At 44.1% G+C, this 27,070-nt stretch overlaps 1 protein-coding gene across 2 annotated transcripts in view; it reads left to right on the forward strand.

Annotated features, from left to right (window-relative positions):
* RNF180 (ring finger protein 180) overlaps positions 1 to 27,070 on the forward strand; it is a 142,584-nt gene that overhangs the window by 100,101 nt on the left and 15,413 nt on the right. Inside the window, exon 5 of one of the 2 annotated variants that reach the window (XM_077286079.1) lies at positions 23,883 to 24,111. The exons of the other annotated variant lie outside the window; for it this stretch is intronic. Within the exon in view, the coding sequence (XP_077142194.1) occupies positions 23,883 to 24,111 (229 nt within the window). The remainder of the gene's footprint in view (positions 1 to 23,882; positions 24,112 to 27,070) is intronic. 2 annotated transcript variants of the gene reach the window in all.

Genomic DNA, 27,070 nt, shown 5'->3' on the forward strand with positions numbered 1-27,070 from the left:
GCGTTCCGGCCACCGGCTATGCGCCTCAGTAGGATGTTGCCGATCTCGGGGCACGACTCCTACTGGTTCTATCGCCTTTGTGCTGTGATTTCGTTTCTCACTTCTCCACAATATACTTCGCTTCGTGTCCTTTCTTAAGATGCCGCCGCAATGAAGTGCAGGTGCGGCTCTGTAACGATCTGTCCTTGTGCTAGGCCTCTGTCAGGATCCCACCCCTGACAGGGACCCCCCTAGATCTTCCCAAGCAACGCTCTCCTCTCACTAGATGTTACCTGGGCAAAACCCAGTTAGCTTCTCTCTAACTTCCTATCCAACCCCCAGTTTTACCAGAGTGTGAGGAGTGGTCTAATACATAGAACCCTTTGCTCCCCCTGGTGGCCGGAGTGTGAAGTGTAATGTGTGACTGTGATACCTGGTCAGGTGAACTCCTCTAGTGCCATCAGACGTACCATCACTCCCCTTAGTGGCGGAGCGACAGTACTGCAACTGATATGGAAATTTGGGTTGGATAAATTTATCCCTGTGTGTGCTGCGGCCACTCCCAATAAGACTGAGTATTTTGAGCGCTCAAGGAATGAGACTGCAACATCATTGTGTCAATAACATTCCATCAATACTGATACTTTATTGTACATACATAGTTTTTATGATAGCATATAGAAAGGAGTGGTTAGGGGTTGTTAGGGGTGGTTAGTTAATTACCATATTGTCTAGCTCCTCTGTCATTGGTTATCTAAACATATATGGAATATTATGATTAATGCACATATGACTGCTGATTAAGCAACTAAACTTGAGCTCTGCATCTAGGACAAAGTTGAGACATCTGATCAGCACTTAATACATCTGGCGCTGTTCCGCTTTTAAGATGGAAAACCCCATACAATCTGTCTGGCTTATACCAGTTTATGTCAGCCATTTTAAGCCATTGATTATAATGTATATATTAGCTGTGAGTATATGAGTATATATGATTATAGAGCAGTATACATGCAAGTGAGATCTACATGATATACAGTATATATTTCTATCACAAGCCCCCCTTAGATATCACTTGCCCTAATCCTAGCCTCCTGTCCCAAAGCGCTGCAACTCTTTTGTGCTGTCGGCGAACTGACGCAAGCCTAACACCTGCGCCCCACTCCGTACAGACTTTTCGCAAATGGGCGGTCAGGAGATCTATCCCTAACGGGGGTTCGTTGCAATCAGTCTCTTAGTCAACAGCTTGTGTAGTGAGCAATGTGTAGTCTTTATCAGGTAGGTCATCTATTCGGTCAGGCAGGGCATCCACAACATCATTCTGGCTTGGGTGACATCTTCTGGTAGGGGAGCTTTCTTGCAATGCGATGAGTGAATCCAAATGGGTCTTCCCTCCAGTTTCACAGAGCTTGGTGTCATCAGCAGCACTTGAACAGGACCATCAAATCTGGGATCGAGTGCTGTTCTCCTTACAAACTTTTTTCACCAACACCCAGTCTCCTGGCTTCTAGGAGTGCGTACCGGACACTGAATCTGGATCTGGCAATGAAAAAAACTCGAGAATGGATGTTAGCAAGTTTCTTGGTGAGTTCAATTTACATAAGCAGACAAAGTATCATATTGCATAATCAGCTGCTGAGGGAAAGGATACCCCTAACCTGGGACTAGACCCAAACAAAATTTCATATGGTGACAGCTTTTCTGGGCCTATGGGAGTGTGCCTAACACTGAGTAGTGTGATTGGGAGTGTGTAGGCCTAAGTCTGACCCTACTGCTGACTAGATCTCTCCGTGTGAGATTTGCTGTGAATGCGGGTCCCTGGTCACTCTCTATCACTTCTGGGACCCCATAGCTGCATATCTCGTCTCTGAAAGTAGCTTCTTTGCAGTAGTCTTTGCTGACTGGTTCCTCACTGGGAAGGCTTCTGGCCATCCTGAGAACACGTCCACGACCACAAGGGCATATTTGAAACCTCCACTTGGCGGCATCTGGATATGGTCTATCTGGATCCTCTGGAAGGGGTACAGTGGTCTGGCAAGACGGTGTGTGGGATTTTTTTTTTTTTTCCATTTTTCCAGGGTTGCATTTGCCGCAGGTCAGACAGCTGCTAGTGAACTCGGCTGTTAGGGTGGGGATCCCTGGAGCGAACCAGTAAGCACCAATCGGATCATTCATCTGTGTCTTTAATCTGTGTGTGGGCCCATGTGCCCACTGGACCACCATAGGGTACATGCTTCGGGGTAAACAGGGTTTGTAGTCCATTGAGTATACCCTTCCTTCTTCATGTGTTGCTCACTTCTGCATCCAGCATTCCTTCTTGTCCTTTGGGGCTTGCTCTTGCAGCTTTTTTTTTAGCAGATCCCTGGATGTCATCTTGTCAGGTTTCCTGTCTTCAGCAATCCTGTAGTAGCCGCCCGGCTCTACGACCTCTTCCACTTTTCCATATTGTCTTCCCTTGACTGCTTCTTTGGCTGCCATATCCGCCATGTTGTTGCCTCGTGCCTCTACTTTGTTTAGTTTTCCATGCGCTTTGACTTTTAGTACTGCCACCACTTTTGGAAGTTGAAGTGCGTTCAGCAGGTCCTTAATGGCTCCATGATGCTTCACGGTTGTTCCGCTTGCTGTGATGAAGTCCCTTGCAGCCCAGATGGGTCCGAAGTCGTGTGCTTATGCCATGCGAGTACCTCGAATTGGTATACATTTCCGCAGTCTTGTCTTCTGCCATCTGGTAGGCCTTCATCAGCGCTATCAGTTCTGCTTCCTGGGCTGACAGACTAGGCGGCAGACTTCTGGACCACAGGATATCTTGATTGCTGGTCACTGCACATCCCGTGTGGAATCTTCCTTCATCATCTGCAAATCTAGAGCCATCCACATAGAGGATCAATTCTGGGTTGGTCAGTGGCTCCTCTGCCACCTTGGGTAGTCCTGCTGTTTCCTGTTGCATGACGCTGAGGCAATCATGGTCATCCGTCCGGAGCAAATTCAGATCCCTGCAGAAGGTATCATGCAGATTTTGATCAGACTTTTATCTGAGGGTCCATATCTGTATCCCCCCTTGGGAGTGGGAGTAGAGTGGACAGGTTGAGGACTGTGCATCTGGAGATGGTGACATTGTCAGGCAGCAGTAGGGAGCACTGAGATGTCATGTGGAGTCAGGATTTCCAGTGGATGTCCAAGAATGATGTCAGCAGTCTTGTCCAGGAGGGCGTGTGCTGCAAATACTGCTCTCATGCAGGAGGGGCTCCCCTTGCAACTGGATCCAGGCGAGCTGAAAAGTAGCCTAGAGTTCTCTGTCTTCCCCCCCGTGAGTCTGTGTCAGAACTCTAGTAGCATGGCCTTCTTTCTCCATCAGGTAGAGACGGAATAGCTTCTTGTAGTCAGGTAGCTAATCAAAATCCCCCATATACATGGTATAGAGGAAATGAGAGGAATAACTAGAAATGACGTGATAAAATAATATCTTTAATAATATAAATATTTAAAATATACATACAAGGGACAATCACCAATAGATGAGGGTGACACAACCACCCGGAACAATCAAACTATTAGGACCGTTATAAGTATAAATAGCACACAAAATTAATTACATGCATCTCAATTGCAAATACTGAGCAGTGAAGCAGGCTTATACATAAAAAAACCTTTTATCCCCACTGCACGCAATGAGACTAGGGTAAAAAGTGCATAGTGCAAAAAGGTGCCTTAGTAGATAACAATGTCCGGATGTAAAACAAGTATAATTACTTACAAAGTTAATGTCCCGGTGGTGGTACCCTCAAGAACCCCGACAGCGCCGTTTCGCCGTTGTGGCTTCCTCAATAAGGGGCATATGTGTTGTTAGCTGGACTGACCGCTTTTAAATACACTCAACACAGCTGATTCAAGCGTCGGCATTACCGGTAATTCATTGCGCATGCGCCGGTCTATGGAGCTCCTCCTATGTAAAGAAGGACTTCCTGCTCATCGCATCTGGAACGCAAGTGTAACAACGCTATGCGTTACCATAGTGAGCGAGGCAGGAAGTCACGAGGAGACTCCTGATCTGTGTATGCGCTCACCGTACACCGAGGGAGAAAAAGCCGATGTAGATAAATATGGGCAGATGAACAAATACCTGAATTGCAAAATCAGGGAATTTCTTAATAAAAAAGGGGGAATATATTTGGGGGCATATTAATACGAAATAAGCAGAAAAAATGAATATAATAATATATAATAAAATATAATCAAAGTGCCTCTATTAAATAATATAATTAATGAAACTATAACGTGTGAATACCCCATTTAAAATATAATAAATAAATCCATATAGCAATTATAACCATTATAGCATGTACAATATGTTAAGTGCATGATATCATGCACAATAGTGTAATATAATATCGCATACACATAAATAACAACATATATACAATATTTAAATACAAACAATCATAATTATGATAATTAAATACAAAAATGAAATATAAATACTTATAATATACTGATATAATATCAATTGTGAAATAACCTACAAATATGTCATGTACATAAAACAATAATAATTATAATAATTAAAAAAGTGAATATAAATAATTATGTGTTATCACTAATAAAGTGACCTGCAAATATCTTATTAACATAACATCCCAAGCAAAAACATATAGAAGAAATACTTCCCCATAACTACATACAATACGCTATCAATACATAAATAATCCCATATAATATCTACTTTCAAATACATTTTATTATACAAAAAAGTCAACATGCACTACATATTAAAATATTCCATAACAGATGAATCTGTAGAGCAGGATCCAATAGTGTTCTGAAGATGTACAAGACAAACACAGTGGAACTACTTGCTGTGGACAAAATGGAAAACTTCATTAGTATGATGGAGAAAGACATTGATAAATGGGAGAACGATATCAGTGAATTAAAACATAAGAAATTCATGAGAGATTTTTCTGATTTTGAAACTGATAAGATCTTTAGATGGCAGCTCCCTAAAAAGAAGAAAATTATCAGTGGATTTAATAAATCTGACAATCTGGGGCGTGAAGGACCTTCTTATGCAGAAAGTAGCACTTCATGCAGTGAGGCGGAAAGCAGTAGTGATTACCGCATGCAAACAAGAACCCATAGCCGAGAAAAGAATAAATTCCCAGAAATTTTCAACCAAAGGAAAGGCAACAGGCGTAATAATGACAAGTCCAAGGTGATTAATTTGTCTGATTATATTCTGAGTGATGTACAAATTAGGGTATTGGAAAAGGGTCTCACTTTTTCCCCTTCTACGCATCTAGATAAATTCCAAATAGTGAAAGATCTGCACTTATTTGCACGTAAAGTAATCTTGCAAAAATTACATTTCCGAAGTGATTTGGATCTGACGTTCCCTACTGAGCTAGAAAAGGAAGCTCTGAAAAATTTGGAAGACCTTTTGGAGGAAAGTGAAATGAATGAGAAGGGTAAGTTCCCGACTCATTTACTTGGAAAATCTCAAAAATTTCCCAATTTGAACACTTGTTCTGCTGTGGAAATCTTTGTCAAAATGGTTACCAAAGAGGTGGAAAATTTACCGTCGGTCCCAGTTTGGGTATCTAATATGTCTAGAGATGAAAGTAAAGCATTGAGGGAGTTGCAGGCAATGGAGGGAGTTGTCATAAAGCAGGCGGATAAAGGAGGTAACACCGTTATTTGGCCGAATGATATGTACGAGAAACAGGCAATAAAGATCTTGGGCAACACTAAATGTTATAAGAAACTGCAGTTTAACCCTCTAACCGAATTTCAGGGAAAATTAATTGCCATATTAGAAACTGCCTATGAGGATGGGATTATTACTAAAAAAATGGTGGAGGTAATTACTAAGCTACAGCCGAAACTATCCACTTTTTATTTGTTGCCTAAACTGCATAAGAATCCGGTGGACCCGCCTGGGAGGCCCATTGTTTCAGGCGTGGGTAACCTGTGTGAAATTCTATGTAAAGTAATTGATCATTATCTGCAACCATTAGTACAAGGCCTACCTTCTTACATCAAAGATACCACCATGATGCTTCAAAGACTAGATTCCTTGCACTTGGAGGAAGGTGCAGTTTTAGTTACAGCTGACGTGGAAGCGTTATATTCCTCCATTAGGCATAATGATGGCTTAGTCGCAGTAGCACATTATCTATATGAAAGTAATCTGGACCCGCCTCTGATTGAGCTGATTTTGACGTTACTGAAATTTGTTTTGGAACACAATGTGTTCACCTTCAATAATGATATCTATTTGCAGCAACAGGGCACTGCGATGGGGGCCACTTGTGCCCCCTCGTATGCCAACTTATTTATGGGGTACTGGGAAAGGAGGATCTTCCAGTTGGATGTGGCCCCGGGTATTGATGCAGTACATGGATGGAGTCGATACATAGACGACATTCTGTTCATATGGGAAGGCTCCATTGATAATTTGTTGTCTTTGATGAGTGGATTAAATCAGAACAATCTAAATATCAAATTGACTTTTAATTTTGGCAAAAAAGTTGATTTTCTAGATTTGAGTATTGAGGCACTTTCGGATGGCAAAATTATTACAAGTGTTTTTAGAAAACCAACGGCAACGAACACTTTATTAGATGCCACGTCGGCTCATCATGGATCCACAATTAAAAGTATTCCCATTGGTCAATTCATGAGAATCAAAAGAATTTGTACCCTTGATAAGGAATATAAAGAACAAGCATCAGAGTTGGCCCATAGATTTGCTGATAGGGGATACAGCAAAAGGCAAATAAAAAATGGGTTTAAGATCACAGAAAGATCAAGTAGAAATGAGTTGCTTTATGGTAATAGGATGAAAAATAAAGGTAAAGGTGCAAATCATGTTCGGTTCATCACAAGCTATAATAAACAATGGTCTGATTTGGTAAGTATTATGCGTAAGCATTGGGGAATATTGCAATCAGACCCCATTTTGAGAAAATTGCTGCCTAATAATCCATTGATGACAGCAAGACGTTCTAGGAATTTAAAAGATCTTTTAGTGCACAGTCACTACTCTGCAACTCCATTGAAGCAATTCAATGGTGAGTTGCATGGTTTCTTCCCGTGTAATTCCTGCAAAGCCTGTAGGAATCACTTTAAAAGTAAAACCTTTGAGAACTGGGATGGATCTAGGACATTTGATATACGCACAGTACTTACATGTTCTTCGAAAGGGGTCGTTTATCATGCTCGTTGTCCCTGCGGCAAAATATATATAGGGATGACGACTAGAGAGTTGAAAATTAGATCCAGAGAACATGTAAGGGATATAGAGAAGGCCCGTACTATAGAGGACATAGGTTTATTAAAGACCCTGCCACGACATTTTAGAGCATACCATAATTGTGATCCAAGTGATCTCAAGATTCAAGCCATAGATCAGGTAAATTTGGGCTTTAGAGGCGGCAATCTGAGTAGAATTTTGGCCCAGAAAGAGAGCCGCTGGATTTATTTGTTAGGCACCATGGCTCCACAGGGCCTTAATGAAACCATGGGTTTTTCCGCATTTTTGTAAAGTATTTAATATTTCTCCACGCATTTATTCTGTTTTTAATTGTGTGTTTGTTGGTTTTAACTTTTTTATTGTTGTTTTTTATTAGAAACGGGTCATCAAGTAGTTCCACTGTGTTTGTGTGGTGTCCCCCCTGGTGCGTTAAGGCAAACAGGAACTGGTCTTCCGGATGAAGGGGAACACTGGAGAAAGCATTAGCCAGGTCGGTCTCTGTGAACACATTTGCTGTGGCAGGCTCATTCGAGAGCAGCATGTGTGCGGATTCGGCATAATTGCGGTTTCAAACACCGTGGCCTCATTCACAGCTCTCAGGTTATGTACCATTCTGAACTTGGCTGGCTCTCCTTTTACAGTCTTTTTCTTGACCGGGAAAGCAGAGGATTGCAAGGCGATGTGCAAGGAATAATGATTCCTATTTCCAGGCAGACTCTCAGTTGGTCAGAGGCAGCTTGACTCTAGGCCTGGCCTGGGCCTTATGAGGGTACGGGGTACATGGCTTGAGTGACACCCGTACTGGGGCAACTTGAGGTTTTCTCACGTGCAGAGGTCCTTTAGACCATAGACTTTCTGGTACTACATCTAGTACCTCCTTTGGTAGGCCTCATTGGTTGTTTAATGTTCTTGTAGGTACGCCAGCATGACTCTTCTTGGGTCAGGGATGAAGAAAGTGTCACTGTCCCATCTTCCTGGAACACAGTGGTTGCCTTCAACTTCTGCAGTAGGTCTGTCCCCAGTAGGTTGAGTGGGCAGGTTCTTGACACCACAAACTGGAACAGGATAGAGTGTCCTGGCTGAGTGCACACGCTCAGTGGCTTTGTAAGCTGAGAATGTCTGACTTGACCACCAATGCCCATGCTAGACACAGAGGATTCCGATATGCAGGTGGGATCAGCGAGTTCCACAGGTCTCATCACACTTGCACCGGTGTGCAGAAGAAAAGATCTGACAACGCCATCCACTTTAAGGGTAATTTGAGGTATTGGTCTTGCAGATGAAGGTTTACATGTCAGGAGTGTAGTGTCTTGCGGACCTGGCTTGCTTTTGCCCCTGTCCTATGGACGGGGTACTTCACTGCTTTCTGCACATCTTCCTTGACCTGTTTCTCTGGACCAACTCTTGGGTTGCATGGGTCCAGTCTCTTTGGGGGCGTGGGTGCTTTGTACTGATTCTGGTAATGGCCAAACTTGCCACAGATGTAACACTTGACACTTCTGTCTTCGTAGGGTGGTTGCGCTTCCAGGTCAGTGGTCACCATGAGAGGTGCTGCCTTCTGCACCCCAGGTTGGGACTGAATCCCTTTGGCTACTGTGGACAACGGCATGATGGGCACTATAGCAGCGGCGGGGTCCGGCCTGCTGATTGAAGCTGCGGTGGTAAGATGGGGCCTGCAGGTGCGTCAGTAGCGAGGCCCGGGGGTGCCATGAGACCGGTGGCTGCATCCAACCCAAGGTCTTGGGGCATTACAGGGGCTGCGGCTGCATCTGCCATCACTTCTTCCCCCTGGTCTGACATAGCTTCTCCCCTTTGCTAACCTTATTGAGGTCGGTGTCTCCTCTCTGGAGTCTGCAGCGGTTCTTCCGGTGTGTTGATCGGCACTTTGCAGCGTCTTCACCTCTGGCTCCCCTTCCGGTGTTCTCACAGCACGGCACCCGTTTCCTTCTTCAAGCTCTTTGTGGTGCTATAATGGCGGCAGTTTTGGCAACAATCGGCAATAAACAGTCTCTTAGGCGCACATAAAACATTTTTGCTGGATCAGTCCACTGCTATTGACCTGTTCTCAGGCCTAGCCACTATCAGTGGTTTCCTGATTGGCTGTCTCAGTCCATGCACAAAGGCCTGTGCCAACATTTGCCTGTGTATCTGGTCATGAATGGTGAAGCCAAGGTCCTGGAAGACCTGCATTACTCTGCCATGAAACTTCTTCACAGACTCTGTCTTCTCCTGACTCCTGTCATGTAAGCTGAGGGCCTGTCCGGCCAGCCTGCCTTTGGCCCACTCTCTGAGTTGTTCAATTAGCTGTGGCCCTGACTCCCAAGCGTGTACATCTAATTCTGCTGGAAATTTGGATTGTTCCTTCATGATTGGCCAGAGTGCATCACCTGCTTCTATTTCCATTCATGACCCAGAGATCACTCCAGGTGGCTGCATATGTTCGCTGGTTCTGCTACATTCTTCGGTAAAATGGCATGGGATGCATCCCTGGGTCTGGAAGATTGTCACCTGACTTGGGGTGGAGTGCACATAGTGTAATGGTGGTGCCTCTATCTGCCCCTGCATTCTTGGTGCCTGTGGGTTTCTTTTCCTAGTACTGGACAGCATGTATGATGTTCCCTCTTCATCTTCATCAGAGGAATAGTTGTGATAACGTGTACTGGGGTCATACACTGGCTGATATTGGACTTAGAAGTTGCTTTTCTTTTTCTTTGTGTGTGGATGTCTCCCCCCTTGCTGAAGCTGTGATGGATTAGGCTTATAGTTTCATGTTGGTGTGAATGTAGGCAGCTCTGACCGGTGTTGAAGTTGTACATTATCAACAAATGGTGATGTCAGGACTCCCCCCTCTGCACCCAGGGCTGAGCTGTCTGCTATGTCTGGGGGCTGCTCACTGCATTTTGTGTAAGGGGTTTTTCACCTTCCTTCCCCGATATCACAACTGGCAATGGCTGGATTGTGCCAGGGACATAGAAGGGAACCTTGTGCTGTAAGCACCACATTGTTTGAATTGGGCGTTGGCCCAGCCGGCAACAAAGAGAAAGAAAGAGGAAGAAGAAGGAGGGGTTGATTGAAACAGGAGGAAAGAGGTGTGGAGAAGGAGAATGAGGAGATAGAGAGAGAGATAGAGGAGAAGAGGGAGGAGAAGATGGAAGGTGTGGAGGAGAGAGATAGAGAGAGGGAGAGAGGGAAGAGAAAAGTGTGGAGAAAAAGGAGAGGAAAGGAGAGTGAGAGAGAAGAATGAGGAGAGAAAGAGTGACAGAGAAAAAGGAGGATAGAGAAGAACGATAACAATAGAGTGGAGCAATGATGCCTTCTCCCTGTAGGGAGGGACAGGGCACACCACATACTGTGCAAAAATAGCTACCTGTTGTGAATTTGGTTTCTGGGCTCCCCCGGTGGTTTCTGGTGGTACTGCACTTGTGTGCTTCATCTCCTCTGTTCACCTGTTTTCCATCAGTATGTGGGAGTTTTCTATTTAGCCTTGCTCCTCAGTCATTTCTATGCCGGCCAACAATGTTACCAGAAGCCTTTCTGTTGCATGTTCCTGCTCCTAGACTACTATCAGCTAAGTTGGACTTGTTGTCCTAAGTTTGTTTTGCATTTTTGTTCCAGTTCTCTGTGATTGAATATTTCTGAGGCTGGAAGCTCTTGTGAGCTGAAATTGCCACTCTGGTGTCATGAGTTGATGTTAGAGTCTTAAAGTAATTTCAGGATGGTATTTTGAAAGGGTTCTCAGCTGACCGTGAAGTTCCCTTTTCTGTCTTCCTACTATCTAGTAAGCGGACCTCAATTTGCTAAACCTATCTTCATACTTTGTATGTCATTTTCCTCTAAAATCACCGCCAATATATGTGGGGGCTACTGTCTGCCTTTTGGGGAAAATTTCTCTAGAGGTAAGCCAGGTCTGTATTTTCCTCTGCTAGGGTCAGTCAGTTCTCCGGCTGGCGCTGGGCGTCTAGGGATAAAACGTAGGCACGCTACCCGGCCACTGTTAGTTGTGCGGTAGGTTTAGCTCATGGTCTGCTCGAGTTCCCATCTTCCAAGAGCTAGTCCTTTTGTATGCTTAATTACGTTCTCTTGCCATTGAGAACCCTGACAGTTTGGCCGGCCAAGGGTTAAAATAATTGGCAGAAGAAAGGAGAGAAAAGAAGTCTTTAGAGAATTTTTTTTTTTTTTTTCCTGAGTTTGCTCATTAGTTGATTCACTAGCATCTCTGCTTACTGCAGCCTTCGTCTCTCTCTCCTTCTAATCCTTGAAAGGTTCTGATTTCACCTGATTAATATGGATCCACAGAGTTTAGCTACAGGTTTGAATAATCTCGCTATGAAGGTTCAAAGCTTACAGGATTTCGTTATTCATGCTCCTACATCTGAACCTAGAATTCCTTTAACTGAATTTTTCTCTGGGGATAGATCTCGCTTCCAGAATTTCAAACATAATTGTAAATTATTTTTGTCTCTGAGATCTCGCTCCGCTGGAGATCCTGCACAGCAGGTCAGGATTGTAATTTCCTTGCTCCGGGGCGACCCTCAGGATTGGGCATTTGCTTTGGCACCAGGGGATCCTGCGTTGCTCAATGTGGATGCGTTTTTCCTGGCTTTGGGGTTGCTTTATGAGGAACCTCATTTAGAGATTCAGGCTGAAAAAGCCTTAATGGCCCTGTCTCAAGGGCAAGATGAGGCTGAAATATACTGCCAAAAATTTCGTAAGTGGTCTGTGCTTACTCAGTGGAATGAGTGCGCCCTGGTGGTGAAATTCAGAGAGGGTCTCTCTGATGCCATTAAAGATGTTATGGTGGGGTTCCCTGTGCCTACAGGTCTGAATGAGTCCATGACAATGGCTATTCAGATTGATCGGCGTTTGCGGGAGCGCAAACCTGTGCACCATTTGGCGGTGTCTACTGAGAAGGCGCCAGAGATTATGCAATGTGATAGAATTCTGTCCAGAAGCGAACGACAGAATTTTAGGCGAAAAAATGGGTTATGCTTCTATTGTGGTGATTCAACTCATGTTATATCAGCATGCTCTAAACGTACTAAGAAAGTTGATAAGTCTGTTTCAATTGGCACTTTACAGTCTAAGTTTATTCTATCTGTGACCCTGATTTGCTCTTTATCGTCTATTACCGCGGACGCCTATGTCGACTCTGGCGCCGCTTTGAGTCTTATGGATTGGTCCTTTGCCACACGCTGTGGGTTTGATTTAGAGCCTCTGGAAGTTCCTATACCTCTGAAGGGTATTGACTTCACGCCATTGGCTAGTAACAAACCACAATACTGGACACAAGTAACTATGCGTATTAATCCGGATCACCAGGAGATTATTCGCTTCCTTGTGTTGTATAATCTACATGATGTGTTGGTGCTTGGATTGCCATGGCTGCAATCTCATAACCCAGTCCTCGACTGGAAAGCAATGTCTGTGTTAAGCTGGGGATGTCAGGGGACTCATGGGGACGTACTTTTGGTTTCCATTTCGTCATCTATTCCCTCTGAGATTCCGGAATTTTTATCTGATTATCGTGACGTTTTTGAGGAGCCTAAACTTGGTTCACTACCTCCGCACAGAGATTGCGATTGTACTATAGATCTGATTCCGGGCAGTAAGTTTCCAAAGGGTCGTTTATTTAATCTATCTGTGCCTGAACATGCTGCTATGCGGGAATATATTAAGGAGTCCTTGGAAAAGGGACATATTCGTCCTTCGTCATCTCCCTTAGGAGCCGGTTTTTTCTTTGTATCTAAAAAAGATGGCTCTTTGAGGCCGTGTATTGATTATCGGCTTTTGAATAAAATCACGGTTAAATATCAGTATCCTTTGCCACTGCTTACTGATTTGTTTGCTCGAATAAAGGGGGCCAAGTGGTTCTCTAAGATTGATCTTCGTGGGGCGTATAATTTGGTGCGAATTAAGCAGGGGGATGAGTGGAAAACCGCATTTAATACGCCTGAGGGCCATTTTGAGTATTTAGTAATGCCTTTTGGTCTTTCAAATGCCCCTTCAGTCTTTCAGTCCTTTATGCATGACATTTTCCGTGATTACTTGGATAAATTTTTGATTGTGTATCTTGATGATATTTTGATTTTTTCGGATGACTGGGACTCTCATGTCCAACAGGTCAGGAGGGTTTTTCAGGTTTTGCGCTCTAATTCCTTGTGTGTAAAGGGTTCTAAGTGCGTTTTTGGGGTTCAAAAGATTTCGTTTTTGGGGTACATTTTTTCCCCCTCTTCCATTGAGATGGACCCTGTCAAGGTTCAGGCTATTTGTGATTGGACGCAACCCTCTTCTCTTAAGAGCCTTCAGAAGTTTTTGGGCTTTGCTAATTTTTATCGTCGATTTATAACTGGTTTTTCTGATGTTGCTAAACCGTTGACTGATTTGACTAAGAAGGGTGCTGATGTTGCTGATTGGTCCCCTGCTGCTGTCGAGGCCTTTCGGGAGCTTAAGCGCCGCTTTTCTTCCGCCCCTGTATTGCGTCAGCCTGATGTTACTCTTCCTTTTCAGGTTGAGGTTGACGCTTCAGAAATCGGAGCTGGGGCGGTTTTGTCGCAGAAAAGTTCCGACTGCTCCGTGATGAGACCTTGTGCGTTCTTTTCTCGTAAATTTTCGCCCGCTGAGCGAAATTATGATATTGGTAATCGGGAGCTCTTGGCTATGAAGTGGGCTTTTGAGGAGTGGCATCATTGGCTTGAGGGGGCTAGACATCAGGTGGTGGTATTGACCGACCACAAGAATTTGATTTATCTTGAGTCTGCCAGGCGCCTGAATCCTAGACAGGCGCGCTGGTCGTTATTTTTCTCTCGGTTTAATTTTGTGGTTTCTTACCTACCAGGTTCTAAAAATGTGAAGGCGGATGCCCTTTCTAGGAGTTTTGAGCCTGATTCCCCTGGTAATTCTGAACCTACAGGTATCCTTAAGGATGGAGTGATATTATCTGCTGTTTCCCCAGACTTGCGACGGGTCTTGCAGGAGTTTCAGGCGAATAGACCTGATCGTTGCCCGCCTGGTAGAATGTTTGTTCCTGATGATTGGACCAGTAGAGTCATCTCGGAGGTCCATTCTTCTGCGTTAGCAGGTCATCCTGGAATCTTTGGTACCAGGGATTTGGTGGCTAGGTCCTTCTGGTGGCCTTCCCTGTCGCGAGATGTGCGAGGTTTTGTGCAGTCTTGTGATGTTTGTGCTCGGGCCAAGCCTTGTTGTTCTCGGGCTAGTGGATTGTTGTTATCTTTGCCTATTCCGAAGAGGCCTTGGACTCACATCTCCATGGATTTTATTTCTGATCTCCCTGTTTCTCAGAAGATGTCTGTCATCTGGGTGGTGTGTGACCGTTTCTCTAAGATGGTCCATTTGGTTCCCTTGCCCAAATTGCCTTCCTCATCCGAGCTGGTTCCTCTGTTTTTTCAAAATGTGGTGCGCTTGCATGGTATTCCGGAGAATATCGTTTCTGACAGGGGAACCCAATTCGTGTCTAGATTTTGGCGAGCGTTCTGTGCTAGGATGGGCATTGATTTGTCTTTTTCGTCTGCTTTCCATCCTCAGACTAATGGCCAGACCGAGCGAACTAATCAGACCTTGGAGACTTATTTGAGGTGTTTTGTGTCTGCGGATCAGGATGATTGGGTTGCCTTTTTGCCCTTGGCGGAGTTTGCCCTCAATAATCGGGCTAGTTCTGCCACCTTGGTTTCTCCTTTCTTCTGTAATTCGGGGTTTCATCCTCGTTTCTCTTCCGGTCAGGTGGAGTCTTCGGATTGTCCTGGAGTGGATGCTATGGTGGAAAGGTTGCATCAGATTTGGGGGCATGTGGTGGACAATTTGAAGTTGTCCCAGGAGAAGACTCAGCATTTTGCCAACCGCCGTCGTCGTGTTGGTCCTCGTCTTTGTGTTGGGGACTTGGTGTGGTTATCTTCTCGTTTTGTCCCTATGAAGGTTTCTTCTCCTAAGTTTAAGCCTCGGTTCATCGGCCCGTACAAGACATTGGAGATTCTTAACCCTGTGTCCTTTCGTTTGGACCTCCCTGCATCTTTTTCTATTCATAATGTCTTCCATCGGTCATTGTTGCGCAGGTATGAGGTACCGGTTGTGCCTTCCGTTGAGCCTCCTGCTCCGGTGTTGGTTGAGGGTGAGTTGGAGTACGTTGTCGAGAAGATCTTGGACTCCCGTGTTTCCAGACGGAGACTTCATTATCTGGTCAAGTGGAAGGGCTACGGTCAGGAGGATAACTCTTGGGTGACAGCCTCTGATGTTCATGCCTCCGATTTGGTCCGTGCCTTTCATAGGGCTCATCCTGATCGCCCTGGTGGTTCTGGTGAGGGTTCAGTGCCCCCTCCTTGAGGGGGGGGTACTGTTGTGAATTTGGTTTCTGGGCTCCCCCGGTGGTTTCTGGTGGTACTGCACTTGTGTGCTTCATTTCCTCTGTTCACCTGTTTTCCATCAGTATGTGGGAGTTTTCTATTTAGCCTTGCTCCTCAGTCATTTCTATGCCGGCCAACAATGTTACCAGAAGCCTTTCTGTTGCATGTTCCTGCTCCTAGACTACTATCAGCTAAGTTGGACTTGTTGTCCTAAGTTTGTTTTGCATTTTTGTTCCAGTTCTCTGTGATTTAATATTTCTGAGGCTGGAAGCTCTTGTGAGCTGAAATTGCCACTCTGGTGTCATGAGTTGATGTTAGCGTCTTAAAGTAATTTCAGGATGGTATTTTGAAAGGGTTCTCAGCTGACCGTGAAGTTCCCTTTTCTGTCTTCCTACTATCTAGTAAGCGGACCTCAATTTGCTAAACCTATCTTCATACTTTGTATGTCATTTTCCTCTAAAATCACCGCCAATATATGTGGGGGCTACTGTCTGCCTTTTGGGGAAAATTTCTCTAGAGGTAAGCCAGGTCTGTATTTTCCTCTGCTAGGGTCAGTCAGTTCTCCGGCTGGCGCTGGGCGTCTAGGGATAAAACGTAGGCACGCTACCCGGCCACTGTTAGTTGTGCGGTAGGTTTAGCTCATGGTCAGCTCGAGTTCCCATCTTCCAAGAGCTAGTCCTTTTGTATGCTTAATTACGTTCTCTTGCCATTGAGAACCCTGACAGCTACCTATACCATGGATTCTGCTAAAAGCAGACTGCGCAGATCCAATATCTCCCATCTTATACACATAAAAAAAAATCACTTCCTGGTTTGCTCACATATCTCTCTGTACCACCTAAACGATGTAAGCTCTGCTGCTACTTCATACCATGTATTAGTATTCAGCAATTTAACATCAGCATCAGCTAACTTCCCTTATTTTCCTTTCTACGTCATGCCACTCCGCAGCTTGAAGTCTGCCATTCTTATGAATTTCACATACTTAACACCTTCCAAAATTCTTCGCATACTTAACACCTTCGTGTTCTGCCACTATCTGGGGGCTGTTTTCTCTCCAGGAAATAAAAAGACTCTCCTGTTGCTTGGCCACTTTGTTCCCCATGGCAAAAACAAAAAAATGAAAAACACACAAAAAGGAAAAAGAAAACAACACTAAAAAACCTCTAAAAATGAGTATATAAAAACAGAAAAACCCCAAAACGATAAAACCGTCAAAAACTTAGTACACTACCAAAAACTCAAAATTTTGATACAAAAGGAGAAAAACTTCTATTAAATAAAAAGTAAAGAGCCAGAAAGGAAAAAACTTTGGAAAACTTTAAAATGTAAAAAAAGACAGAAGGAAAGAAGAAAAACCTTCAAAAAAATAAAAAGTTGAAACAGCTTCTCTCTCTCTTTTTTTTTTCTTTTTTTCCAAACTCTCTGCGCTTAAATGCAGTCAGAGACACACTTCCCCTTTCCTTATGCTATTGTATCCAATGCCACTAAAATCACGTATCAGAAAACACGTATGTCGCATCAAAAATGATAGATACAATTTGTTTCACTTCTTCACAAATAGCTACACATAGCTAGCATTGCAGCTGAAAACAGTCAGGAAAAAAAACAGATGTGACAGTGTGATTTACAATGCATATATCTGCTACAGCAGCTGGAAAAGAGGAAGTTCATAAGAGAGAGAGAAAAGAAAAAAAACTTACTTTACAATTGTATTCTCTTAAAGCAGCAATACATGAATTGAACCAAACAGAAACAGATACAGATAGACAATCCGGGAGATGCCCCTTTAAATTCTGTGACACGTGCAGGTTGTGCTGAGAACAGACTACTGCCAAACGCACTGGGCACACCTGTGCCCGGGCCGCCTGAGTGAGAAGCACAACAAGCGGGAAATCTACCACCCCGGTCCGGTCGTCCTAACTGGATCGCCGGCATTACGGGAATCTGCAGTAGCCCTCTAAGTTATCACTACCCGTGCCTGGAACATGGGACTACCTGCCCCGGAACTCTACCTGTTCCTCCTATGCACGGGAATCCTGCAATAACTTATCGAGCGATTTGACCTCCTGCGGTCTGTTACCCAGCCACCACAAAACAGTCACTGTTCCAACTTTTTCTCCCGGATCTTACACAAACACAGAACACATACACGGCACACAGCAGACACCTCCCAGGGTTTGGATTCAGGCTTCGGACTTTTTACACTACCTGGGAAATGCGGTGGTGACCACACCTGACCGGCAAGAGGCATAGACCCGAACTGGGCACAGGGGACTTTCAGGTAAGATGATAAAATTTTCTTACCTTACTTATGGAGCTGCGCAGTCTCCGTCCCGTGAACCAAGGCCGTGGCCAACACCTCCGTCTCTCCGGTCATCAGGGTCCCCGTGTGGGTTTCGTCCCTTTGCCTCGCTGTTGGGCGCAATTTGATATGGAAATTTGGGTTGGATAAATTTATCCCTGTGTGTGCTGCGGCCGCTCCCAATAAGACTGAGTATTTTGAGCGCTCAAGGAATGAGACTGCAACATCATTGTGTCAATAACATTCCATCAATACTGATACTTTATTGTACATACATAGTTTTTATGATAGCATATAGAAAGGAGTGGTTAGGGGTTGTTAGGGGTGGTTAGTTAATTACCATATTGTCTAGCTCCTCTGTCATTGGTTATCTAAACATATATGGAATATTATGATTAATGCACATATGACTGCTGATTAAGCAACTAAACTTGAGCTCTGCATCTAGGACAAAGATGAGACATCTGATCAGCACTTAATACATCTGGCGTTGTTCCGCTTTTAAGATGGAAAACCCCATACAATCTGTCTGGCTTATACCAGTTTATGTCAGCCATTTTAAGCCATTGATTATAATGTATACATTAGCTGTGAGTATATGAGTATATATGATTATAGAGCAGTATACATGCAAGTGAGATCTACATGATATATATATATTTCTATCACACAACAACCAGGACTCTGGGGCGCTGCACTAACAACCATCCAATCCACACAAGCAAATAAATCAAACCATAAATGTCCATAAATTAAGGTATGTGTTATAATAACTTATTCTGCTTGCATACAGTTAACCATTCTATTCTCACCCGAACAGAAGGACGTGGGTGAGGAGTGTGGCTGTGACCCATTAAAACATCACAAAAAGATTGTGAGAAAATTGTCAGACCCAGGAGAGACAACGTGAATTATAGATTTGTACAAATGGCAACTCCTCTGCCAAAATGTCTCACAGATCCAATCTGTAAGGTTAAGTTCACACTAGGTGTTTTTGCTGCATTTTTACTTCTGCAGCAAAACCTGCACTCTTGGCAGAAAATAAGCAGCATCAAAAACACATGTTTTGGTGTCATTTTTTACTGCGCTTTTTGGAGCATTTTTCAGGATACCAAAGTTCAGGTTTGCTTCTACCACAGAAGCATGAAAACAGGTCACCAAAACAACATGTATGTTCATGAAAAAAATATATACAAATGTAACAGCTGGGGGAGGTGAATTGGTTTGGAATAATTTATCTAAGACACTGGCAGTGGATTGAGTTTGTAGGACACTGTTTAACTTTCACACCTTGGTCTGCCACAGGCATTCTTCAATCTCACACACTGGTCAGTCAATGTTTACTTGTAAGCATCACTAATTTTAATTAAATTGTATGTGTTATCCTATACTCATATTAGAAAGCACTAGTATTGCACTTTGTATGCACTAATCACTCTAGGTTACCATTAACCATGGTGTCATTGTGATCTTCTCTCCTAGATCTTCCGTACCCTGTTACATACAGTAAATGATGTATTGATGTCCTTCACACCTGTACCTTTTCGGTCTTTTGACTTTTATTTCATTTTTCGTTATATATATTATGCCTCATGATTTAATAAACTTAGTATCAACTATTAGAAATTTCTTGTGGACATTTAATCCATGTTTTTTCTATGATTAATAGTATCGGGAGTGTCCTTAAATACCTTTTTCTGGTCTTCTATTTCAGCATTTGGGCAGTTTAATATCTATGTAGCATGTTTCAGTGGAACTTAATTCCAGCTACAGATGATGTGTTCATGCTTGAACCCAGAGATAATATAAGTCATTATATTAAAGGAGTTGTCCATGGTGTTCATAAAATTAAAAAAAAACACAGCAGCGACAGTTGACCATTGCAACCACTGACTACCGTAGTTGCAGCCATGATGTGTGTCCGAGCCAGAAAAAGAGCTGTTTTTTCCAACTCAGATGAAAAATAACCACTGCAGCCAATCAGTGTCTGCTCATTGACTGCAAATGTCAGTGCACCACTATAAGAGAAAGCTATGAGAGAGGTCAGTGGGTGATGTGAGTTTATTACCGTATATACTCGAGTATAAGCCGACCCGAGTATAAGCCGACCCCTCTAATTTTGCCACAAAAAACTGGGAAAACTTATTGACTCGAGTATAAGCCTAGGGTGGAAAATGCAGCAGCTACCGGTGAATTTCAAAAATAAAAATAGATGCTCCATACCGTTCATTATGGCCCCATAGATGCTCCATATAAAGCTGTGCCACATATAATGCTCTGCACCGTTCATTATGGCCCCACAGATGCTCCACATAAAGCTGTGCCATATATAATGCTCCACACCATTCAGTATGGCCCCATAGATGCTCCACAGAAAGCTGTGCCATATATAATGCTCTGCACCGTTCATTATGGCCCCATAGATGCTCCATAGAAAGCTGTGCCATATATAATGCTCTGCACCGTTCAGTATGGCCCCATAGATGCTCCATATAAAGCTGTGCCATATAGAATGCTCTGCACCGTTCATTATGGCCCCATAGATGCTCCATATAAATCTGTGCAATATATAATGCTGCTGCAATTAAAAAAAAAATGACATACTCACCTCTCTTGCTGCCCGCTGCTCCTCAGCGTCCCGTCTCGGCTTCTCTCCGCACTGACTGTTCAGGCAGAGGGCGGCGCGCAGATTAGTACATCATCGCGCCCTCTGACCTGAACAGTCAGAGCAAGAGGACGAGAAGACGGAGCGGCGCCCGGCGTGTGGAACGCGGACAGGTAACTATGACATACTTACCTGCTCCCGGCATCCCTGGCTCCTTATCCCGGACAGCTGGTCTCCGGGTGCTGCAGCCTCTTCCTCTGTCAGCGGTCACCGTTACCGTCATTAGAGGAATGAATATGCGGCTCCGCCCCTATGGGAGTGGAGTCCATATTCATAACTTTAATGAGCGGTCCCACGTGACCGCTGAACAGGGGAAGAGCTGCGGCACCGAAGACCGTGGGACGGGCAGGGGGAGCGCCAAGAGCGCCGGGACTAGGTGAGTATGCGACAGTCCTCTCTCCCCCTCACCCGCCGACCCCACCGCCAATCATGACTCGAGTATAAGCCGAGAGGGGCACTTTCAGCCCAAAAATTTGGGCTGAAATTCTCGGCTTATACTCGAGTATATACGGTACTTGTTTTTCTAAAATTTTTTAAGACCACCATTGCCTCATTTTTAAAACTAAAAAAAGTAATGACACCTTCAATCTACTAAAGCAAGTTACACATCTGTGACAATTTGGCCAGTCGACACAGCAACAGAGCACCTACCCCCAATGTCATAAGCTATGACTTATGGCCACACTGCTGGCAATGGCACAAGCAAGGAGTTCCAATCTTCCATAGCTCTAGGTGGGTGCCCCATACAGGCTTGGACTGGCCCATAGGAGAACAGGAGAATCCTCTGGTGGGCCCCTTTGCAAAAGTGGGCCATCACTCTCTTTTATGAGCACTATTTGGCACTATATACTTGGAATCACTATGTACAGGCAAAGACTGTATCTTATTCATTTAACAATCTACCCAGTTCATTGTTATATACATTTATGGTTGAAGATAATGTCACATATACAAGTGAAACTCATATATTATATAGTCATTACAAACAGAGTGATGTATTTCAAGTGTTTATTTCTGTTAATGTTGATGATTATGGCTTACAGCCATTGAAAACCCAAAAGTCATTATCTTAGTAAATTAGAATACTTTATAACACCAGCTTGACAAATGATTTTAAAATCCAAAATGTTGGCCTACTGAAATGTATGTTCAGTAAATGCACTCAAAACTTGGTTGGGGCTCCTGTGGCATCAATTACTGCATGAATGCGGCGTGGCATGGAGGCAATCAGCCTGTGGCACTGCTGAGGTGTTATGGATGCCCAGGTTGCTTTGACAGCAGCCTTCAGCTCATCTGCATTGTTGGGTCTGGTGTCTCATCTTCCTCTTCACAATACCCCATAGATTCTTTATGGAGTTAAGGTCAGGCGAGTTTGCTGGCCAATCAAGCACTGTGATACTGTTGTTTTTAAACCAGGTATTGGTACTTTTGGCAGTGTGGACAGGTAATAAGTCCTGCTGGAGAATTACATTTCCATATCCAAAAAGTTTGTCGGCAGAGGAAAGTATGAAGTGCTCTAAAATTTCCTGGTAGACGGCTGTGCTGACTTTGGTCTTGATAAAACACAGTGGACCTACACCAGCAGATGACATGGCTCCCCAAACCATCACTGATTGTGGAAACTTCACACTAGACCTCAAGCAGCTTGGATTGTGGCCTCTCCACTCTTCCTCCAGACTCTGGGACCTTGATTTCCAAATGAAATGCAACATTTACTTTCATCTGAAAACAACACCTTGGACCTCTGAGCAACAGTCCAGTTCTTTTACTCCTTGGCCCAGGTAAGACGCTTCTGGCGTTGTCTATTAGTCATGAGTCACTTGATACAAGGAATGCAACACTTGTAGCCCATGTCCTGGATACGTCTGTGTGGTGGCTCTTGAAGCAGTGACTACAGCAGCAGTCCACTCCTTGTGAATCTCCCCCAAATTTTTGAATGGCCTTTTCTTAACAATCCCTTCAAGGATACGTTATCGCGGTTGCTTGTACATCTTTTTCTAGCACACTTTTTTCTTCCACTCAACTTTCTATTAATATGCTTGGATACTGCACTCTGTGAAAAGCCAAAATCTTTAGCAATGACCTTTTGTTGCTTACCCTCCTTGTGGAGTGTGTCAATCACTGCCTACTGGATACCTGTCAAGTCAGCAGTCTTCCCCATGATTGTGGAGCCTACTGAAACAGACTAAAGCATCTTTCTAAACACTTACGAAGCCTTTGCAGGTGTTTTTTGTTAACTATTCTAAATAACTGAGATAATGATTTTGGATTTTTCATTGGCTTACTATGTTTTCATTGGCTGTAAGCCATAATAATCAATATTAATAGAAGGAAACACTTGAAATAGATCACTCTGTTTGTAACAACTGTATATGATATGAGTTTCACTTTTTGTATTGAAGAACTGAAATAAATTAACTTTTTGATGATATTCTAATTTTGTGAGAAGCACCTGTACATGTAGCTGAAAAGTGGGCCTTGAAGTTGTTTACTGGTAGGCCCTTGACACACTAATCCGAAGCTGACCCCATACCCAACAGTAAGTTTGCAGGTAGTTTACTCATAAATTACAGCGCATAAATAGAATGATATCATAATTGTTGATGCTTCAACCCAACTTGCTCAATTCCTCCAGGATTCTTTCCATTATAAAACTATAGGTATTTCCTGTGTAAATAATAGTATGATCATTTCGGTATTATCTTTTACTACTCTACAGTAATTACTCGCTTTCTCTTGTAGTATCAAGATTCTCCAAAGATAACTCAGCTATTTACTCTGGTAATGAACCAAGTAGAGGATTGTCTTTCATACCCATCTCCAACTCAGCACTGTGCATCCACATTTGACTCTCTTTTCAGAGTTGGAGATTGAGCGGATGTGTGATTGATCCCTTTTTGGAATACAGTAGGCCCAGATCATTATCTATATGACAAATGTGCCAGTTCTTGTGGAGCATCAATCACTGTTGGCCGCATGCAGAGGAGATCATGTTAGCGATGTCCTAGCCACTCTACTATGCAGATGTCTGCAACCAATTATTCATGATCGGCTTAATCTAGGTTCGGAAAAGCCTTCTTTCCACTTGCTAATGGCAGCTCTATAGTGATACATGGATCTGTTCTTCCCCTGCTTCCCACTCATTCCCCTTATTGCTGGGAATGTATAATAACCGGCTTTCACATGACGTTGTGACATGCCTGTTAATTCTGTGTTAAATTGACTCACGATGCTAGTATGGGTTTATGACTCAGTCATTAGATGCTAGTGTGAAATTACTTTGTGTCCAAAAGCCACTATATCACATCTAGGATCTCTTTTTTTTAATAGATCAATAAATCATATCATGTAGCGACAGAAGACGCGGATGAGCTTATCAAAGACAAGGAAAGCTACACATGCGCTGTATGCCTAGATGTGTATTTCAACCCCTACGTATGTTATCCATGCCAGCACATTTTCTGTGAGCCATGTTTACGGACACTGGCGAGAGACAATCCTGCAAGAACTCCATGTCCACTTTGCAGATCGATTATATCAAAAGTACACTTCCATTCAGGTAATGCAAATTTGTGACATTTGGATCATATGTCAACATGCTTTTCATTACATGCTAACATACTTACCATTACATGCTAACAAACAGGCAATCCCTGCATTTGTTGCGGCTGTCGAACAGCCGTGAAGCATGCAGCCGCGGGGACTCGAACATGCTGAAAATACTTGATTAGGACACGAGCGTGCTCTGATTATTATTATTATTATTATTATTATTATTATTATTATTTATTTATATAGCACCATTAATTCCATGGTGCTGTACATCAGAAGGGGTTACATCAAAATACAAATATCACTTACAGTAAACAAAACTAACAACGACAAACTGGTACAGAGGGAAGAGGACCCTGCCCTTGCGGGCTTACATTCTACAGGATTATGGGGAAGGAGACAGTAGGTCGAGGGTTGCAGTAGCTCCAATAGTGTTGAGGTGGCCGTGTGGTCTTTACAGGCTGTAAGCTTCTTTGAAGAGATGGGTTTTCAGGTTTCTTTTGAAGGATCCAAAAGTAGTGGATAACCGGATGTGTTGGGGCACTGAATTCCAGAGGATGGGTGATATTCGGGAGAAGTCTTGGATGCGATTGGGTGAGGAGCGAATAAGCATGGAGGAGAGGAGGAGGTCTTGGGAGGACCGGAGATTACGTGAGGGAAGATATTGAGAGATTAGTGTGGAAATATACGGAGGAGAAAGATTGTGGATGGCTTTGTAGGTCAGTGTTAGTAATTTAAACTGAATACGCTGAGAAATTGGGAGCCAGTGAAGGGATTTGCAAAGAGGGGAAGCAGGAGTGTAGCGAGGAGAGAGATTAATTAGTCGGGCAGCAGAGTTAAGGATGGACTGGAGGGGTGCGAGAGTGTTAGAAGGTAGGCCACAGAGGAGTATGTTGCAGTAGTCGAGGCGGGAGATGACTAGGGCATGCACAAGCATTTTGGTAGAGTGTGGGTTGAGGAAAGGACGGATTCTGGAAATATTTTTGAGCTGGAGGCGACAGGAGGTGGCGAGAGCTTGGATGTGCAGTTTGAAGGACAGGGCAGAGTCAAGGGTTACTCCGAGGCAGTGGATTTTGGGGACAGGGGAAAGTGTGATTTCATTTATTTTGATAGATAGATCAGGTAGGGAAGATATGTGAGATGGAGGAAAGATAATTAGTTCAGATTTGTCCACATTGAGCTTGAGGAAGCGAGAGGAGAAGAAGGAGGATATGGCTGATAGACACTCTGGGATTCTGGAGATCAGAGAGGTGACATCTGGGCCAGAGAGGTAGATCTGAGTGTCATCGGCATATAGATGGTACAGGAAGCCATAGGACCTTATGAGTTGTCCCAGGCCGAGTGTATATATTGAGAAGAGTAAAGGTCCTAGGACAGAGCCTTGAGGGACACCAACAGAGAGGGGGTGAGATGAAGAGGTAGTATGTGAGAAGGAAATGCTAAATGTGCGGTTGGCAAGGTATGAGGAGATCCAAGATAGGGCAATGTCTTTGACCCCAAAGGAAGAGAGGATCTGTAGTAGGAGGCAGTGGTCAACTGTGTCGAAGGCAGAGGACAAGTCTAGGAGGAGGAGTATAGAGAATTGTCTGTTAGCTTTGGCTGTAAGTAAGTCATTAGTAATTTTGGTCAGGGCAGCCTCAGTGGAATGGTGGGGACGGAAGCCAGATTGTAAGTTGTCGAAGAGAGAGTTAGATGCAAAGTGAGAGGAAAGTTCAGCATGGACGTGCTGCTCAAGGAGTTTGGATGCAAATGGGAGCAAAGATATGGGGCGATAGCTGGACGTAGCGCTTGGGTCAAGGGATGGCTTTTTAAGGATAGGTGTGATTGTGGCATGTTTGAAGGCAGAGGGGAAGGTACCAGAAGTTAGTGAAAGGTTGAAGAGATGGGTTAGGGATGGGATTAGTGTGGTGTTGAGGTTGGGGAGGAGGTGGGATGGGATGGGGTCAAGTGCACAAGTGGTGAGGTGCGATTTGGAGAGAAGATGAGCAAGCTCCCCTTCAGAGATTTTGGAGAGTGAAGTTATGGGGTTTGGGCATTGGTCTCTCATACAAAGGGGTTGTGGTGGTTGGACAACAAAGACTTGCCTTGTTTGGTCTATCTTATTTTTGAAGTGCGTGGCAAAGTCCTCGGCAACGATTAGGGAAGTCGGAGGGGGCAGTGGTGGGCGGAGGAGGGAGTTAAAAGTGTTGAACAACTGTTTGGGGTTGTGGGATAAGGAAGATACGAGGGTTGTGAAGTAGGCTTGTTTAGCAGAGGTGAGAGCTGATTTGAATGCCAGTGTTGCTTGTTTGAGTGCAGTGAAATCATCTTGTGAATGCGTTTTCTTCCAACGCCGTTCTGCAATTCTGGACACTTGCCGAAGCTTTTTAGTGATGTTATTGTGCCAGGGTTGTCTATTGGTTCGTCGCACTCTGCTATGCATGACAGGGGCAACTGTGTCAATAGCTGATGCAAGAGTGGCATTGTAGAAAGCAGTGGCAGTGTCTGTGTCGTGGAGTGAGGATATAGAGGACAGTGGTAGGATAGAGTCAGAGTGTGTGGGTGTCTAGGTGTGCGAGATTCCTGCGTGGGTGCGCATGGTGCTGGACATGGGTGACAGGTAAGGAGGACAGAGATGAGAAAGTGAGTAGATGGTGGTCAGATAGAGGGAGAGGGGAGGTGGTGAAGTTAGATAGGGAGCATAAACGGGTGAAGACCAGGTCTAATGTGTGTCCGTCTGTGTGGGTGGCTGAGGAGGACCACTGAGTAAGTCCAAAAGATGAAGTAAGGGACAGAAGCTTGGAGGCTGCTGACTGGTGGGTGTCAATGGGGATATTGAAGTCACCCATGATGATGGTAGGAATGTCATCAGAGAGAAAGTGAAGGAGCCAGGTGGAGAATTGGTCAATAAAGGCAGTGGTCGGGCCCGGAGGTCGGTATATGATGGCCATTTGGAGGTTGTAGGGGGAGTAGATGCGGACAGAGTG

This window comes from Ranitomeya variabilis, chromosome 1 (genome assembly GCF_051348905.1).
Source record: "Ranitomeya variabilis isolate aRanVar5 chromosome 1, aRanVar5.hap1, whole genome shotgun sequence".
NCBI classification, from domain to species: domain Eukaryota; kingdom Metazoa; phylum Chordata; class Amphibia; order Anura; family Dendrobatidae; genus Ranitomeya; species Ranitomeya variabilis.